This window comes from Ambystoma mexicanum, chromosome 1q (assembly GCF_040938575.1).
Source record: "Ambystoma mexicanum isolate Mex_15411 chromosome 1q, UKY_AmexF1_1, whole genome shotgun sequence".
Classification (NCBI taxonomy): Eukaryota; Metazoa; Chordata; class Amphibia; order Caudata; family Ambystomatidae; genus Ambystoma; species Ambystoma mexicanum.
The window spans coordinates 122373771-122392484 of NC_090922.1; the positions used below are offsets into that span (position 1 = coordinate 122373771).

At 48.7% G+C, this 18714-nt stretch overlaps 1 protein-coding gene across 2 annotated transcripts in view; it reads right to left on the bottom strand.

Annotated features, from left to right (window-relative positions):
- BANP (BTG3 associated nuclear protein) overlaps window positions 1-18714 on the bottom strand; it is a 1679897-nt gene that overhangs the window by 46437 nt on the left and 1614746 nt on the right. For both annotated transcript variants that reach the window (XM_069636126.1, XM_069636133.1), the window contains one exon: window positions 10043-10183. In XM_069636126.1, coding sequence (XP_069492227.1) covers window positions 10043-10183 — 141 coding nt within the window. The remainder of the gene's footprint in view (window positions 1-10042; window positions 10184-18714) is intronic.

Sequence of the window (18714 nt, forward strand, 5' to 3'; positions counted from 1 at the left end):
TGGACTGTATGAAGAACGGCCTTTTGCAAAAAGACCTCCTTGAAACAAGGTTGAGTCCAAACATTAATGCTTTACGAACTTATGTATGATATCGTTTACCGGGACACCCCTTTGCAGAGCTGCAGAAGTTGCCATGCCCCTAGTGGAATGGGCCCTTAGCCCATCTGGTGGTTCTTTACCTGCCAGTCTATAACATTCTCCAATCGCTAAAATTATCCAACTGGATTTAGTCTGTTTGGTTTCTGCCAGAACCAATTTGTGGCCGGTATACCCAATGAAGAGTTGATCACCTTGTCGAAATTTAGCAGGTCTTGACATATAAAAGCTTAGAGCCCTTTTTGTGTCTAGCCTGTGAAGCCTTTCTTCCTCCTTTCCTGCACAAGGGGGGAGGATAAAATGGTGGCAGTTTTATCTTTGGAGACCAATGAAAATCAGAGACTACCGTGGGCAGGAATTATGGTTTGACTTTAAGGATGACCCTTATGGACAAGAAAGAGCCTGTGACTTATTCACCCTGCGGGCTGATGTTAGAGCCACTAGAAGGACAGTTTTTAATGTAAGGAGCCTTAGAGGACATGAATGTAATGGCTCAAATGGAATGCATGTGAGAAATATTTATACCAAATTTAAGTCCCAAATAGGCACATGAAACAGGACTGGAGGGTACACGTTAGTGAGACCCTTTAGAAATTGCACAATCAATGGTGTCTTGAAATAAGAGACCTATTCAGAGGAGCGCTTAAAAATGGAAAGCGCAGCCAGGTATCCTTTTATCGTTCCGATATGGAACCCCAGATTGGCTAAATGCAACAGGAAAGAAAAAACTGTAGGTGTGCCACAATGGAATGGATCCACATTCTTATCTTTGCACCAGTTACTGAACTTATTCCACCAACACTGATACAAGGATTTAGTTGCTGGCCTTCTGGCTGAACCCAAGATCTCCATTACATCATCCAGGAGGTCCCAATCCTTAAATCTCACCCTCTCAGAAACCATGCGTGAAGGCTGGGTGTCTTGACTTCTGTATGGAGAACCCAACCTTCCTCTTGCTAGAGAAGATCCTCTCTTTGTGGATGACGTATTGGAGGGCAGATGGACAAGTCTAGAAGGTCCGGGTACCACGTCCTCCTGGCCAAATCTAGAGCAATTAGGATCATGGATTTCCCAAACTTTCCCAACCTCCTGATCATGTGAGGAATGACAGGGACTGGAGGAAACGCATAGAGAAGCGGAAATTCCCAGTTCACTACGAACGCGTCTCCTAGAGCTCCTCTCAGAGGAAATTCCCTTGAGCAAAACTGTTCGCACTTCCGATTGATCTCGGCCGCAAACAGATCCACTTGAGGGTTCCCCAAACTTCCTGAGCTAGTTCCCACTCGTGGGATACTGTGCTCTGCCTGCTCGCAGCGTCTGCCGCCGTGTTCTGCTCTCCAGCTAGGTGAACTGCCGACAGAGAGATTCCTTCTTGAATTGCCCAGAACCAGCGCTGCATTGCCTATCTGCAGAGTGGTAGTGACCCTACACCTCCTTTCTTGTTGAGGTAGTACATGGCCACTGTGTTGTCCGTCATTATCAGGACATTCTTTCCCCGTACAGATGACAGGAAGGCCTTCAGCGCTAGTCTGATTGCCCTCTGCTCCAAAAGGTTGATGTGTAGTTTGGACTTCGATGGAGACCAACGACCGCTGATTGTTAGTTCGTTGGTGTGGGCTCCCCACCCCGTGAGTGAGGCGTCCATCACTACCGTTATCTCTGGCCATGGTTGCCAAAAAGATTCTCCCTTGAGAATGTAGTCCTCGCAAACCCACCAAATCAGGTCTTGAGCAACTTTGCTCAGAACTTGCAGTTGATCCGACATATTCCCTGAAAATTGGGACCATTGAGTTCTGAGAGCCCATTGAAGGGATCTCATTCTCAATTGGGCCTCTGGCACCAGGAAAATGCAGGATGCCATGAGACCGAGCAACCTCAGAAAATCGAAGGCCGGAAGATGTTGGGCATTCTGGAATTTTGCTACCATCTGCTGAATGTATTGAGCTCTCACCTCGGAGGCAAGGCTTTCCCAGAGGAAGTATCCAAGACCGCACCGATGAACTGGAGACTTTGGGATGGTATCATATGGGACTTCTTGAAATTGAGGGAGAATCCCAGTCTGTGTTGGGAGTGGAAGGTGATGCTGAGATGTTACTGGGCTTGCTCGGGTGAACAAGCCCTGATCAACCAGTTGTCCAGGTAGGCGTAGACGATAATCCCCTCTCTCCTGAGACTTACCGCCACTACCGCCATCAGTATAGTGAAAATCCTCAGGCGGAGGTTAGCCCAAATGGCAGAATTCAAAACTGATAGTGAGAACTGCCAAATGCGAACCTCGGGTACTTCCTGTGCTTCAGATGAATTAGAACATGAAAGGAAGCATCCTGAAGGTCCAATGATCTCAACCAGTCTTGGAGTTGGCAAGCCTGTCCTTCCTGAGGAATTTGTTCACATTTCTTAAGTCCAAGATGGGTCTCACTTCTCCGTCCTTCTTAGGAATGAGAAAGTAGGGGGGAATACCAATCCTTGTTCCTCTCCGCTACAGGTACATGTTCTATTGCACCTTTCTCTAGCAGGGTTAAACTTTCCTGTACAAGGAGCGGATCTGGAATTTTGACAGAGTTGGTTCCCGGTGGATGATCTTGAGGCCTTTTCAAAAAGGAAGGCAGTAACCTTGGGCTACTGTTTCCAGTGCTCAAGCATCTGAAGTAATGCCCCACCATTCATTCAGATGCTGAGAGATTCTGCCTCCCACCAGGGTCTTGTGGGTCAAGGTCTCAAAGTGGCTTAGAGGCAGCTGCCGCAGCGGCTGAGGGTACAGTTGCCGCTGCTGGAGCTGATCTAGCACCTCTTCCTCGTCCACCACGAGGGAAACTTTTCTGTCCCCTTTGTCCAGCCTGTCCTCTTCCCCTTCCAAATGAGGAATAGAAACGAAAAGGATGACCTCTCCACGAAGATGATCCTGAATAGGATTGTTGTTGAGGTTGACGTATGGAGGCGCTAAGTGACTTAGCCGCCGCCTTGGAGGTCTGCAGCTTTTCCAGACTCTCATCTGCCTTGCTGCCAAATAAGCTCAAGCTGTCAAAGGGCATATTGAGTAATCTGGCTTGCACATCCGGTGCAAAACCTGACTTCCTCAACGACGCAAACCTGAGTTTTACGGTGCAAGAAGCCATGGACCTGCTGATACTGTCAGCAGTGTCCAGTCCTGACTGGAGATGCTCTCCCATTGCCTCCTTTCTATCTTTCACTAAAGCCAGGAAGCCGCCTTTTTCCTCACCTTCCGGAATGTGCTGAGCCGCCATGCTAACACAGTCCGACAGGGTGTAAGTAAATCTTGAAAGGGTACAAGTAACATTAGCCGATTTCAAGGCCATAGTGCCCGAAGAGAAGATCTTACGAGCCCAAGCATCGACCCTCTTGTCATGGGTAAGCAGACTGCCTGGTCGATGTGGCTGCCAATCTTTCAGGTGTAGGGTGCTTGGTCAAATAGTCCGGATCAATCCCCGAAGGTCTATATATTTCTGGCAAAGTTCCTATTTAAAGCAAGACCCGCTTCTGGTGTTTCCCAGTTTGCCATGACCTTCCTCTGAAGGGCTGCATGAAAAGGTAATACTGGGTCCTTCTGAGGGCCTTGATTCAGAATATCCATCATCTCGTCTTGTTCATAGGTAGGAGAATTCCTGCTCCAGCCCATGAATTCAATGACCCTGTTCATGATAGCCTTGTATGCAGAATCTGCATGTTCAGCCGGATCAGGTCTGCCAAATTCTAGCTCTGGCGAAGTGTCTATGCCACTAGCCGACTGTAGGCAATCATAAAGATGAGTTATCTCTGATTCCTGATCAATAAGTTCCTCAGGAAAATTTTGGGTACCATAACCCAAACCAAATGGGGGAGAATCCTCCTCAGAGGTTTGCTTTTCCTCATATATTGAGGCCATAGATTTGAAAAAGTATTTTTTCGGTATAGGCTTGTAGGCCTTCTCTGTATTGGGCAGAGGCTTGAAAATGGTCGAAGTGACCTTCGAAAGCACCGACACTGGCTTTGACAATGGCGTCAATGACACTAAGGGCGTCAACGCTGTCTTCGGCAATGGCGTCGATGAAACCTTTGACAAAGGCGTCACCGAAGGTTTCGACACTAATGTCGATTTACTTGGTGTTGCCTTCGATTTATGTACCGATAGGCTTGTCTCTGTCGACGGTTTGCTCTTTTTTAGAGGTATCGGAGAAGGGCTATGTTCTCTAGACAATACACTCGACGATTTCTCGCCGTACCTAGAGTGACTCGCCGATTTGACACTCTGCTTTGCCTTGGTAATCTTTGACCTCCCTCTGTCCTCTGACAGATCGACCGGGGCATGGTCTTTGTGTAACTCCTTCAAGGGGGTCGAGGCCGCATTCTTGAATATATGCAACATTAAACTCCTGAAAGCCTCCCATTTTTTGGGGGAATCCTGTTTGGTTGGACACCTGATAACCTCAGTAGAGGAATCAGATGAAGAAGAAGAGGGAGACCTATAGCGTCTCATCTTCGCCTTCTTCGACAAAGAAGAAGAAAACTGTCTCGATCGACTCCTCGATCGAAACTTCTTTGAATTTTTGCGCTGGGACGAGTCCCTAAAAAACCCCGGACTTGTTATCCCTCTTCAAAGAGGTGTTCAAAGCCCCCCTCCCCGCCTCCAGTTTACCTCGGCGCACCCTGAGAGCTTTTCCTGTCATGGCCTGACAGGACCCGCAGTCATCGGTCTGATGTTTGGAACCCAGGAACCACAGGCAGACGCGGTGGGGGTTGGTGATAGACATCTTCTTCCCGCATTCATAGCATTTTTTAAACTCAGACTTATGGGTACAAGGGTTGGAACATGAAGACATTTCTGATGAAACTGAAGTGCGCCGTTGAACACTCGAAGCAAAGCTTTCGGAAAAACGGAACTGAAGCCAACAGGCGCGGCTCAAGCTATTTGTATTGCTAATGACGTTGACACCCTGCGGCAACCCTCGAGGGACATCGACGCCACGACATCGAGCACAGCTCCATCTGGTGGGATTTTTTTTTCCGAAGCAGCAAAGCGGAAGATACGAATATCAAAGATGAGGAATACGTGGGAGGACACAATCCATTCTAATGGTGATGTCAGACATGGGGCCTATTGAACCAAAAACAGCCCTAAATCTCAAAGGAAAGAAAGTGGGCTTAAATCTAAAAAGTGCAAAGATAGGCGCAATGCATTTCAGCAAGGAAAATAAAGACGTGGCTGACAATGCTGTTTTACTAAATCCAGTGAAAGCTATACTTTTTACTTAAAGAGACAGATAGCGTGTGCATTATCTTCAATGTAATATCCGAGTGTGATCCTGAAATCTCCAGTGAAACCAAGCTTCTTGAATTTATAAGAAATAAAGGAACTCCCTTTTTCCTCATCCTAAATGACAGTACGCAGAGAGAAGTGCCTACTTGGGTTTAAGGTGAACATGGTTTTGTCATATAACTGCCCTATACATATGGACAAACCAGAAGAGATACGCGTGTCTTTTGCAACTGTGAGATTAAAGACGTATATTACACATGGATGTAAGACCCAGGTGCCTTATAAAATGTCATGTAAAATGCATTGTGTGTGTGTGGCTTAAAAGCCAATTCTTGCAGAATTGTACATGCAGCCAGTCAGTTCTTCTGAAATGAAACTTTAACCTCAAAGACCTTTCCTCTGCCGGTCCTGAACAGGACGGTCTGGTTGTCAACAATCAATCAGATCCGTTGCTTAAAAATATTAAGAAAAACACTTATTTTAATGGAAACCACTGTGGAAATAGATAATGCGAATGCCTGTCTTTTCAGCAGAAGTGACCTTGAGGTCACAACTCTCATTAATTGTGCATTAAAGTGGCATCCAGGGCCATTACAAGGCCAGGAAGGGATAGGCTAAGATAAACATGAGCCCGCATCTGGCAGGTCACATGCTTACGGGGAAATGCGGCTTAAGAGAACAAAGGTGGGTGCCAGAGTGAGCGAGGCATGTGATGCTGGAGTTCGTTTATACAAAAAGAAAATTAATTGCATAAGAAGGGCAGCTTATACGCCACAATGCTCATTCCAGACTTTTATTAAAGGTGACAGTAACTCCCTTTGAACCATGCCAACACGATTTCTGTGTGAGAAACATAACAGAAGTTATTAAGGAAAATGTTATTTGGGCCTTCCCTTAATTCCAAGAGATTTTAAAGTTGGTGTGAGGGTGAAGGACACAATTAATAAGGGAACTATGAAGTGGCATATTTTTCACTGAGCAAATGAAGAAGAAACGTATCTCTGCATAGGAAGGGAGTGCCGACAACAGATTGGTATCATCTGATTGGCCTTAAAATGTAGTTCTTAAAAATATATCCTTACATATAAAGATTTGAAAAATTAGGGTACTTACCATGTTGATAGATTTTTAGAGTTTCAACTTATTAAACCCACATATCAGTTTGGGATGACAAAGCTTTCTCCTCCCACAGCTTTCCTAACTTACACCCGTCATCTCCTTGTCCTATTAGGACACAGTTGGGAGGTGGGTAGAGAAAACCAACCAATCCCTTCTGCGGGAATCATGACAAGTTTGTGATGTCAATTGCCCTATAAGTAAAACAGTTTGCATCAGAACTGGGCTTTTCCCACTTATTCCGGGAGGTAACCTGCTGCTGAACTCTTGCGAGAAATACCCAAGCAGAGAGGCCCCAAATCGTGCATTGGAGACAGGGACCAGGAGACATAGAAGCTGACTGGGATCCCTTGGGGAGCCAGCTGGGACTATCCTTGACTGACACCCTTGCTGTCCTAGAGGTGCCCTGCTGTTCCCTGGTGCCCATTACAATGCCTCTCCTGTAAGTAAAACTATCCCAAAGGTATAGATTGTGTAGGCCCTACATTTTTCTCAAATGTTTTTGTAGTATTTCCCCATAGTAAAATATCCTGTTTGTCTGTGTAGATCCTTGGCATATTTAATTAAAGTAAATTAATTAATTCCCTCATAGAAATCCCGGGATGTGTTTTGTTAGCATTCAAAACTAACAAGCTCCTCCCAGTGTGTTTTGAGCCAGTATAGACAAAGATTTGCCAACAGAATTAATCCCAAGACCCTGTTTCCAAGTGAGTGTGCAGGGTGCAAAACGAAATTCCCCATTGATCCCCTTCATTTTAAGTCAGAAGTGTATTCCTTTGCATGCGTGGGGAGAAACACGAAATTGCCCCTTTGTTCCCACTGTGCTCCGACACAAGCCACAAAGCCCTGCCTGTTCTATTTAGGTGTGGCAAAACAAATGTTTCCATTTGCTTTTGTTTCCCCGATATTGCATTTGTGGCAATAAGTGAAAAACGATTTTTCCCCTTGAATCCCTTTTCCAAAGAGTGCATTTCGATCAGAACCCAAAACGATTTTCCCATTGTGTTCCCACTCTCTGCGACTGGCCTTCAATTCAGAGAGGTCAAGTCTAATTGATGTTTGGAGGGTGGGGGTTGATGGGAGAAAAAAGTATAACCAAATCAGCAATCACTCTGTGGCTTGAATTATTCTTTTTCTGGGTGTCCAGTTAAAGTTTTGAAACAATAGTTTTGAATGTCAAAAGTTCTGACACAAAAGTGGTGAAAAAAATAGTTTTGAATGTATTTTTTTTTATATTGAAGGGTTTATTTTAATTTCGTATTGTAAAATAAGTGTTTAAAAAAATAACAGAACAGGGGTTTGGGGGGACCCCCCCAAAAAGAACTGTGTAAGAACTTTTGGCATTCGAAACTTTGACTGTCGAAACTATTACTAGGAACCCTTTTTCTGTATTGGTGGGTGATTTGAAAAGAAAGCTGTGGGAAATTTTGACTGCATATCTCAGTATTATCTCTGTGTTGGTGCCATTATGGAAGTCATTTTTGTTCTTGTGTTGCCACAGCTTTGGTGGCTGATGTTAGTCTGTCAAATTTGGTTTAAATAAATCAATAAATATATATTCTTACAACACACCGGCCTGGTTCCTAGTCCTTTGTGGCACCAGGTATTTGTTGAGGTTGGGTGTGAGATGGGTTGGAGGCCATACAAAGTGAAACGGAATAAAAATGATACTGATTTGTTGTGCGTCACCTTGATTGGGGGCAAAGGAACTGCATGAGTCGAGTGTGACCGCATAATAAACCACAACAAACGGCTCGGACAATGACAGAAACGCTGTAACCAAATAGTAGGTTAGGGCAGACAGGGGAGGGGGCAAAGCTAAGACAAGACATCAAACAAACAGTCAGTAAAAGGCAATGTACAGAAAGGCACCGGAAACCTATTACTGAAAATGGCATGCTGCATTGTTCCAAAAGAGGTTTTCCCAAAAACATTCGCCCCTGTATTTAGTGGGGGGTGTTACCCAGCATGTTATTGCTACGTAGCAATTGCACCACGGGACAGAAAGACAGATTGCAATATGATCTCATGCCAGCGAGTGTGCGCCATGTACATTTTAGTGAAAGGGTTAGAATGAGAAGGCTTAAAAAGACCAGTGGCTAAGCACATCTGTAAGCTATACTTTCTTTTTAACAAACCTCAAATCTTTCTGGAAAAAAAAGATGTGGTTTTGTGTTGGGAATAGCTGGCGAAATGATCACTTACAATGTACAACTAGCAATATACTCAACCCAGTGTCATGCTTCTGCTAAACAATGCAAGGCTGAATAACATTACATCGCCTCACTGTCATGCATGGTATGGGGCCATGGCACTCATTCTTTAGAGAGCAGAGTCGCAGGCAGGCTGCAACGATATCATGATGGTCTTTTGGCCCACATAATCCTACTGCCCAGGGTGTATTGGCATGATTACAGATATACCAACATTCATACCCCAAGCCATTTTGGAGATGCTGATTCAGTCCGGTTTTTTTCTTTGCCTTCTGGCACTTGTAGTTCTGGCTTTATAAATGGAAAATCCATGACTCCAAGTCCATCCAAGCATGCAAAATAAAAACCAGGACTGGACTACCATCTCCAAAATGGAATGGGACATTCTGGAACACAAGGAACTAATATACGGTTAGATTGAGCCTTCTTATTAAGTAGATCATGACTCTTGAATTCTTTATTATGTGTTTACCCCTCCCTCTGCCAATGGCTCTTCCTACTAAGATGGGTGTACATAGACTCATCCAGTTGCATCAAATCTGTAATTTGCCAACTAGAAGCAAATCAGAAAACGGCTGCACCCAACAACTGTGCGAATTAGATCTCTCCCTTCGATACATAAAGGCAGCAGTGACAGCACTGACCTCTAGTGAGGCTCTGTAAAATGGATAGATTTAATCATTAAGCACAGTCTCTTTGTTCCAGTATTTCAACAAGTGCTTGCACTTCAGGGCCAATCTCGCACTTTCATGGTCCTTTCTTATCGCATTAAAGGAGTGAGGTATATTGTAAAGAAGACATTTTTATGAGTGTTCAATTTTCTACAGGACCTTCTAGGACTGAGCCTGTCCCGCTTAAAGTCCAGTTTTGTGATTTCCACCACATTTTTTTTTCAACTTAAAGCACTGCATGTGATTCGGTTCATGTTGGGAAGGCAATGGACTTGCCCGCTCCCAATTTAAGACAGGTAGGTAAGAGCGCAGACCCCGACCCCCTCTACCCCCACCAGCCCACTCCCAGCTTTGCCAGGGATTTTAGAGTTCAATTTCTGTTCCTCGACCAATGCACCACCATGTGCCAGAGAGCAATGCACCACCATGTGCCAGAGAGCAATGCACCAACATGTGCCAGAGAGCAATGCACCAACATGTGCCAGAGAGCGCAGCTATGTGGGGTCGATATTATGCTTTGTGGCTTCGGTGGTCCACTTTAATGCTTCAATTTAGCTGAATGTTTTCCTTTTTAAACATCCAAGTGTACAGCTTGATTTACGGTTGTCGGCATCAGACTATAAGCAACACAGTGTGCCACTGAAATGTTTATGAGAATTCAGTGGCGTGGGTGCAGTTGTATAGATAACTACCTGGTCAGTGACCGTGGAGTCCGATACAGGCGCGAGCTGGACGTACTGGACCTGGATATCATTGCCCTGAAGAGAGGAGCCATCGAGGGCCCCCGTTAAAGGATCAGCAGCCACTGCTATCAGCTGGGCGCCTTGCAACACCTGCAGGGGAACAGACACAGAAGAGGAGGTAATTAGTACAGCTTGTTGTTATCCGCAGGAAAGTGCTCTGTAAACACAACGTCATAATCAGAGGCGCAGCGCAAAACATCTGGACGGAAAGAACAGATGAGCATAGGAAACAACAGGGGTGTTGCCAGGTCTGTAAAAGATCTGGGGCTATGCTAATGTCGGAACTGTCAGCACAGGGGGCTAGCTAGCTTTTTGGTTGTAGCTCCTGAGATTCTATCCGGGGCTACAACCAAAAGACCAGGGGCTATAGCCCCCTTAGCCCCCACCCTAGCAACGCCTCTGGGAAACAGTCCACCAGCCATGCTCCGAAAAGCCCCTGCGAAGGCAACACAGAGAGCCTGTAAACGCAGGGATTGCACAGAAAGCAAACAGATGCAGGCAGTGTTCAGCAGAGCTGCCAGCAGCTGCTTTCCCACTGGGCCATGAGTTGTATCCTGAACATACATAAGACATCTTTCTGATCGAAAATATGGTGTCCAATAAACCTGAACAATCTTTAGTACCGTAAAGCCGCATAGATAGGGCGAGTATCAAAATAGAGCAAACACATCCGCTGGAATGTGCTGGAGAAAAAGGTCCATTGCGCAGGAGAAGGTTTTCATGTGCACATTTTCATAACCGTTTTAAACATGCAGAAACTGTTTGTGTGAAAAATGTCACCTTCTACAAGCAGTGGATCAACATTAATCCTGTCCTGGTCAGAAATGCTCTCTTAGTATACAACTCCCGGCTAATAAAAAACAATCACCAGTTACAATTTCATCTTATTAAAATATGGGTACTAACAGGGGTCGTTTTAGAAAAAGGCGGCATTCAGAACCACATCACGTCACTGTTATGTTCCGCCCTGCATCCCGCTACGCGGTGACGCAGGGCGTGCCTAATAAAAGCCCCGCCCTCGCGCTCGGGAGGCAGTTCCGGGGCAGACCATCCACACGTGTGCGTGTGCTTCATTGGTGCTCCCGCTGGAGCTGCGCCACAGGTCGTGCGGCCTAGCATAGCACCGGCTGCCCTCGCGCGCGCACGCCGAGGGCTGGAACATAACAATGGCGACGAGGTGGAACGAAGATCAACACGCGCTCAGCGTTCACGGCGCTTAGATGGCCCGCAGCCATCGCAGCGAAATTTTTGGACACCCGGCTGGGGGGGTTGAGGGGGGAGGGGGGGAAATCGCACACGTGACCCACCCCAAAAAAGAACATTTTTTTTTGCTTCTCATCATCACTCGCCCTCTACTTGCCGGCCGGGCAGTGTGGAGCCATCTGGCATCTGGCCTCCCACACTAGAGGGCACCAACACGAAGTGGCGTCAGAACCACGTGAGAGCACCAGCACCTGAACTTTCCGTCACAGTGGTTGGAAACCGCAGCACTTCCACTTCACCGCGCATCGCCCGAAGAGCTCACGCCAGCACTGACCAGGTACACGTCGACATGGTGGCCGGTACGTCCACCCCTGGGCCCACCACGCCGTCCAGAATTGCGGCAAACCTATCGCTGACGTCCCCACAGCCTCGCACACAAGGAGGTTCATCGACACTGGTCCAGCCTTTTGACCCCTTTACCGACCCATCTTCGAGTGGACCCAGATGGCAGCTGTGGATCCAGAAATTCGAGATGGCGATGGAGTGCAAAGATGTAACGTCGGCCAGGAAGATGAAGGCGCACCTACTACTCCGTGTGGGCGACGAGGTACTGCGCATTTTCAATTCTTTGAATGTTGCCGAGGGCCAAGATGCATACCAAAGCGCAAAAGATGCCCTCACGGCTCACTTTCTCCCTCAACTGAACCCGAACTATGAGACTTTCATTTTCTGCACCACCATACAGGCAGCGGACGAAACCCTGGATGCCTACCACACTCGGTTCAGAAAATTGGCCATGTCCTGCGAGTTCACAAATGTTGAGAGGGAGATCAGGAGGCAGAACATTAACGGCATACAATCGGGAAAACTAAGGCGCCTAATACTCAGCGAGAGAGGCATCCCCTTGCAACGGATCCTTGAACTTGGACGACAAAGGGAACTAGCCCACACCAGAGCGGCCAAAATGGAGGCCACACTACACAGATTGCAACCTGCTTTCAACACAGCCATGGTGGCCCAGATCACCAACAAACAATCCTCGAGGGATGAATACAGTGGGGGCTATGGCCAGAACAGGTGGCAACCGCGCATTCCTGGGCCCACAGAGTGTGGCTGGTGTGGTGGCCCACGACATGGCCGGCGCAACTGTCCTGCACAAGGCACCACCTGTGGCGCCTGCGGCAGGAAGGATCATTATGCAAAGGTTTGCAGATCATCGGGCACCTCCACGCAGCCCCCACAGAACTCTCCAGAAAAGAACGCAACCAAGAAAAAGAAGCAAGCCAGTGCAAGGAGGGTCGCAGTGGCCAACTCTTCCATGGAGGAAGAAGGGGATGATGTCTCGGCAATGCAGCAGGATCCCAGTAAGGACAACGATAGGAAAGGGAGGAAGGTATACCTGGTGTCTGCATTAAGCCAAGGTCAAGAACCACAAAGAAAATCTGTCCGAAGGCGCAAGTGCATGGTCACCATCCAAAACCAGCGCATTCTCATGACCATTGACACCGGCGCTTCGGTGAATGTTATGCCCACAAGCATATTCCAGACTCTAAAGCCTCAACCAGACCTGAAAAGCACAGACACGCTGTTGTATGCATACGGCAGCCGGAAGCCCCTACCAGTCATGGGCAGGTTCCGCACTACGCTGGAGCACGGCGAAAACAGACTATGGTCGAAAGTCTATGTCGTGAAGGCAGGAATTGAAAGCCTCCTGAGTGGGGACGCAGCAGAAGATCTGGGAGTGGTCAAATTCCTCTGCCATGTCGATGATGCCGAGGAGGTGGAGAAAATGTTGAGTCAATACCCCAAGTTGCAAGATGGAATAGGCTGCTTGAAGGGCAAAACCATCAGGCTGCACATTGACGAAACAGTACAGCCGAAAGCCGTAAGGCATCGGAGGACACCTTTCCACATGAGAGTACAAGTGGAGCAGGAACTCAAGGCTCTGGAGAAAGCTGGCATCATAGAGGCGGTCACAGGGCCCACACCATGGGTCTCCCCGATGGTCGTCACGCGAAAGCCGAAACAGCCCGGAAAAGTCGGATTTGCATTGATATGCGTCTCCCTAACACTGCCATCAAACGAGAACGCCACATCACCCCAACGATCGACGAAATCGTGGCGGACCTCACAGGGTCTTGTGTATTCTCGAAAGTTGACTTGAAGGCGGGGTATCACCAACTCAAACTCCACAGAGACTCGCGCTACATCACAACATTCTCGACGCATTTGGGGTTGAGGAGATACAAACGCCTGAGCTTCGGGATCTCGTCCGCTGCTGAGGTATTCCAGCAAACTATCCAAGAGGTCATCAGGGGCATCCCTGGGGTCCTCAACGTGAGCGACGACATTCTGATTCACGCCCCCGACAAGAAGGAGCACCTCAAGAGGCTTCATACCCTACTGGGCAGACTACAAGAGGCTGGACTGACCATACACAGGGAGAAGTGTGAGTTCCTCAGATCAGAAATCACCTTCTTTGGTTACAAGTTTGGCAGCACGGGCATCTCCCCTGATCCCCAGAAGGTCGCAGACATTCAGGCGGCAAGCCCACCGATGACCCCCACAGAGGTACGCAGTTTCCTAGGTATGGCAACTAACTGCGGGAGGTTAATTCGAAACCTGGCCACCCTATCTGAGCCACTAGGGGAACTGACGAAAGCAAACATCAAGTGGGACTGGGGGCAGAAGTGCCAAGACTCGTTTGAAAGTATCAAGGAATCCCTGTCCGTCGACACCAAAATGGCGTATTACAACACTGAGCTGCCCACAGAACTGTTCGTGGATGCAAGCCCCGTCGGGCTTGGAGCCATCATAATGCAGGTGACGAGGGAAGGGGAGAAAAGACTGATAGCCTACGCATCGAGAGCCCTCACGGAAACCGAACAGAGGTACTCCCACATTGAGAAAGAGGCCATCGCCGTGCTGTGGGGGTGCCGCCACTTTCATCTTTACTTATATGGGTGGCGGTTCACAGCAGTCACCGACCACAAACCCCTACTACCCATCTTCATGGGAACGTCGTCACACCCTCCGGCACGGATCACTAAATGGCTACTACATCTTCAGCAATACGACTTTGATCTCATCTACCAACCAGGCAGTGGAAACCCCGTGGATTTTCTCTCGAGGCATCCGCGAGCGGCAACCCAACAAGAGATCCAAGTGGCCGAAGAGACGGAGGAACATATATGCCAAGTGGTTCGTGCAATGAGACCAAAGGCGGTGAGCATCGAAGACATCGAAGCAGAAACTAACAAGGATCCTTGTTGCAACCTAGTGAAAGATGCCATAATCTCAGGGGACTGGAAAACCTTCATGAGAAACACACACAACAGAACAGCGGAAGCAAAAGGGTTTCTGTCCGGCATGTTTACCGTCCGGCAAGACCTGTCAATCACAGAAGGCGGATTGAGACTAAGAGGAAACCGCATCGTAATCCCTCTCAGAATACAAGACAGGATAGTGGCCCTAGCGCATGAAGGACACCAAGGGCTGGCAAGGACAAAAGCCCGCATACGGCACAGGGTATGGTTTCCCCAGATCGAGGAGCGGGTCGAGACACTCATTAGCACGTGCCTAGCCTGTCAGATAACGGGGGCCTCGCCAGAACCGGAACCAATTCTATCGGCGGAACGCGGCCAGATACGAGGAACTGCCATGGACCGTCAGCGATCGGCACGGAACCATGGTGACTGTGACCCGAGGACACCGTCAAGTGACGAGGAACTCGTCGTGGTTCAAGGCGGTGCCTCGCAACCTGTGGACTGACAGTGAGTGCCACCTGGAAGACGAGGACGCTCAGCCCAGCGAAGACGAGCCTAGGTCCATCCCGGATGAGACAGGAGCGATGGATGGAACCTGGGAACAGCTGGAGGCCCCCGGCCTCGAGGACCTGACCAGTGAAGGTGAGCCAGATCAGGAGCCGGGGGGGGGGGGGTGCAGGCCCCGAGAAGGGCGATACGGTCTGAGATCTGCTACGAGACCGCCGGCCAAGTTGAATGACTATGTGTGGTAGTTTGAGGTACCTGGACCACGAACATTAATGGCCGGGCACTTATTGGTTAAGAGCGTGAACCGATGAACTCACAGTTGATGCAAGTTATTGCTATGTTTGTTTTGTTTTATAATAAAGGAGAATGTTATGTTCCGCCCTGCGTCCCGCTACGCGGTGACGCAGGGCGTGCCTAATAAAAGCCCCACCCCCGCGCTCGGGAGGCAGTTCCGGGGCAGACCATCCACACGTGTGCGTGTGCTTCATTGATGCTCCCGCTGGAGCTGCGCCACAGGCCGTGCGGCCTAGCATAGCACCGCCAGCCCTCGCGCGCGCGCACGCCGAGGGCTGGAACATAACAGTCACTATCGTGAAGATCTCTGAAAAGCGTAAGAAATGGAGGAATTTGTCCTTGCGTTTTGCATTGAATTTATTTGCCACACAGAAGATTTTGGGGGCTAGATCAGGGGTGGTCCATTTTAAAAGCCTTTGTCGATTTTGTCATGGCTACTCAAGGGGAAACTTCGTATTATCCTTGCGTTTATCATTTAAGAAGCAAACATCTGGATGGATTGGTTTCAGGTAGAGAATGACTCAACTCTGACGACCTTAGGTGGCACATTTTTGTTTGTAAACAGATCGCCATCATCTTAGAGATCTTAACGCTTATTTAATGAATACATTCTTATACGTTATTAGTTTGACGCCAGAATGTGAGTTTGATTTAATGATTGACATTTTTTGTACTCTTCTTTACGAGTTGTGATCATGTATGATGTATCCATTGTGTATGAACTAGGACGATTTGGAGTATGTATACTCCTTGTATTAATAATCAGCAATGTTTCTACATGCATTTTTATATGTATAACCTGTGTACGTTTTAATATTTAACCATCACACACAAAAAAGTATTCACCTGAACAGATTCACATTCATGTGGACAACTGGGCAACAAAAATATTACAAGTTACTCACCGTAGTGACTAACATACTCCTAGTCCATAGTCCCCTTTCCTCCATACTGCAGGGCAGGCACGGCACCGGAAGAGCACAGTCTTCCACAGCTGCTACCCCGGCAATGCCCATGGGGCAGGAGTGCTCATTTCCAGCATGCGAGGACTGCTTCTTTGACCAGTTCCCGACTGATGAAGTCACAACAAATGGCAGGAATTTTGAGAGGTATAATAAAAGGAGACAATACCTCCTGTGCCTCCACAGCCTTAAGCCCTAGTACAGCAGCCGAGCCCTGTACCGCCCTGAGCTGCAGTGTTCTCTCCGCCTGCACTGGTGTAGGGTCAACCGCTGGCGCAGGTGCCCCTTTCACTGGCTCTCGCACAGGCTATCATCATGGCACAGTCTCCAATGCCTCCTACTCTGCAGGCCACAGAAATCCCACCGGCTAACACCGCCCAGCGATAGGGCAGATCAGGGAGGTGTGGACCCCTGCCCATATACTAAGGTGCCATGGACCAGGTGAACACAGTCAAGGATGAGGGTGCAGATACCTCATCATCGGTGAGGGCCTTCCAAGACAGGCTAGCAGGATTGGCAGAATATCTAGACATCCCACAACCTCAGAAGGAGCTGCCAGAGGCGAGGGTCCTAGACAAGGTTCTTACCATCTGAGCAGTGACCAGATCTGGCATTCCTCTGCAGAAGGATGTGGAGGCTCTTGCCAAAAAGAGGCTGGGCTATGCCACACTCCACCCAGCCCAGCCCAGCAACAAGCGCCTGCATACCAAATACAGGCAGGACGAAGGGGACATGGTACTACTATCTGTTCACCCTCAGCCACATTCCTCTGTGACGGCGGCAGCTTCCTTGTATGCCAAGCAGCAGACATCCAAGTTGTCTGCCTCGACCACAGCGCTTCTGGGGAAGGAAGAGAAAACTCTGGAAGCCTACAGGAAGAAAATGTACTCGGAAGAAAATGTACTCGAATGCCGGACTTCATCTGCGGCAGGCAAACGCAGACGCTATGTTGGCCGCTGCGAATCAAAGGCTATGGAGGGAGATGCAGACTTCCTGCCAGATCTACCAGTGCACAAGCAGGCTGCCTTCAAAGCTGGCTTAGCCAAGGCGAAATTGGTGGCACAAGACATAGTGGAGTCCACCGTGGCCCATATTGACATGGCCAGCAGGGCTATTTGCATCGCCACAGGTATGAGGACAATGGCTTGTCTTAAGGCTACCAGGCTCAACCCAGACGTACAAGAACACATCCTTGATCTCCCCTTCGAGGGTGGAGACTTGTTCCATTCATTCACAGATGAATTAAACAAGAAGTAGACCAGCTCTCAAACTGCTGAGCCATTGGCCATCCTGGCATAAAGCCAGCCTCCAAATCTTACGGTCAGGGGCAGGTGTGATCAGACAAGGGAAGAACGTTCAGGGGTTTCAGGGGCTTCCAGCAGCATAGAGCTCGACAGCCAGACAGGTCCCCCAGCCTACACAGGCGAAAACAGCAAAGGACCTCACACAAAGGTTACTACAAGTCCCCCTCCCAGACACCAGCCACGGAGGGGAAAGAAGCAATGAATGTGGCATCAAGGTCCACAGTTCTCCAGAGGGGGGGCAGGCTTGCCCTCCACATTCAGTCTTGGTGGGCGTACTTCAAGGATTTTATCAGTGGTCACCCATGGGTTCCGCCCCCCTCTCCCTCCAGTCTCTCCTGTCTCACCTCTCCTCCCTCAGATCGGGACACCAACTCTCCTTCCATAAATCCGTACACTTGTGCTAAGTGGGGCGGTGGAGGAGGTCCCCCTCTCCCAGAAATGCTCGATATCTTTTTTGCGAATTTTCACAATACAGGAAAACCACCATGCAGGCCTGCGAGTGGTTCTCGACCTATCCTCCTTAAATCTTTCCCTATCCCTCCAGTAGTTCAAGATGGTTACGCCAGCTCTGACTGCGGAGTCTCTGTATGGGGCGGACTAGACGTGCTCCCTGGACCTCAAAGATGCTTATCTTCACGTCCCACTTTGGCTACCCTACCAGGCCTTCCTACGGTTCGGGGTGATGGGCAGCCATTTCCCGTACTTTCCAGGTCCTTCATTTGGCCTGAACTTGGCCCCACGGGTATTCACAAGGCTAATGAGCACGGTAGCGGCAGTGCTCAGGTCCAAGGGCCACCAGGTTTACCCATACCTGGACGACAGATTGCTCCGGGTGCGGTGCCCAGGGGCGGGTCAAATTACGGCTGCCAGACTTATGGACTTCCTCTATGAACTGGGGTTCTCCATCAACCAGGCGCAGACCCAGCCGACCGAGACTCTTGTCTAACTTTGCCTGAGGTGGGATACCAAGGAGCAGATGATTTTGCCCACAGGAGAGAGGGTGGTGGCACTGAAGGCGGCTAATGGACATTTTCTCAGCAGATCGACACCTTCAGATTGGTGGTTCCAGCATCTGTTGGGCATTA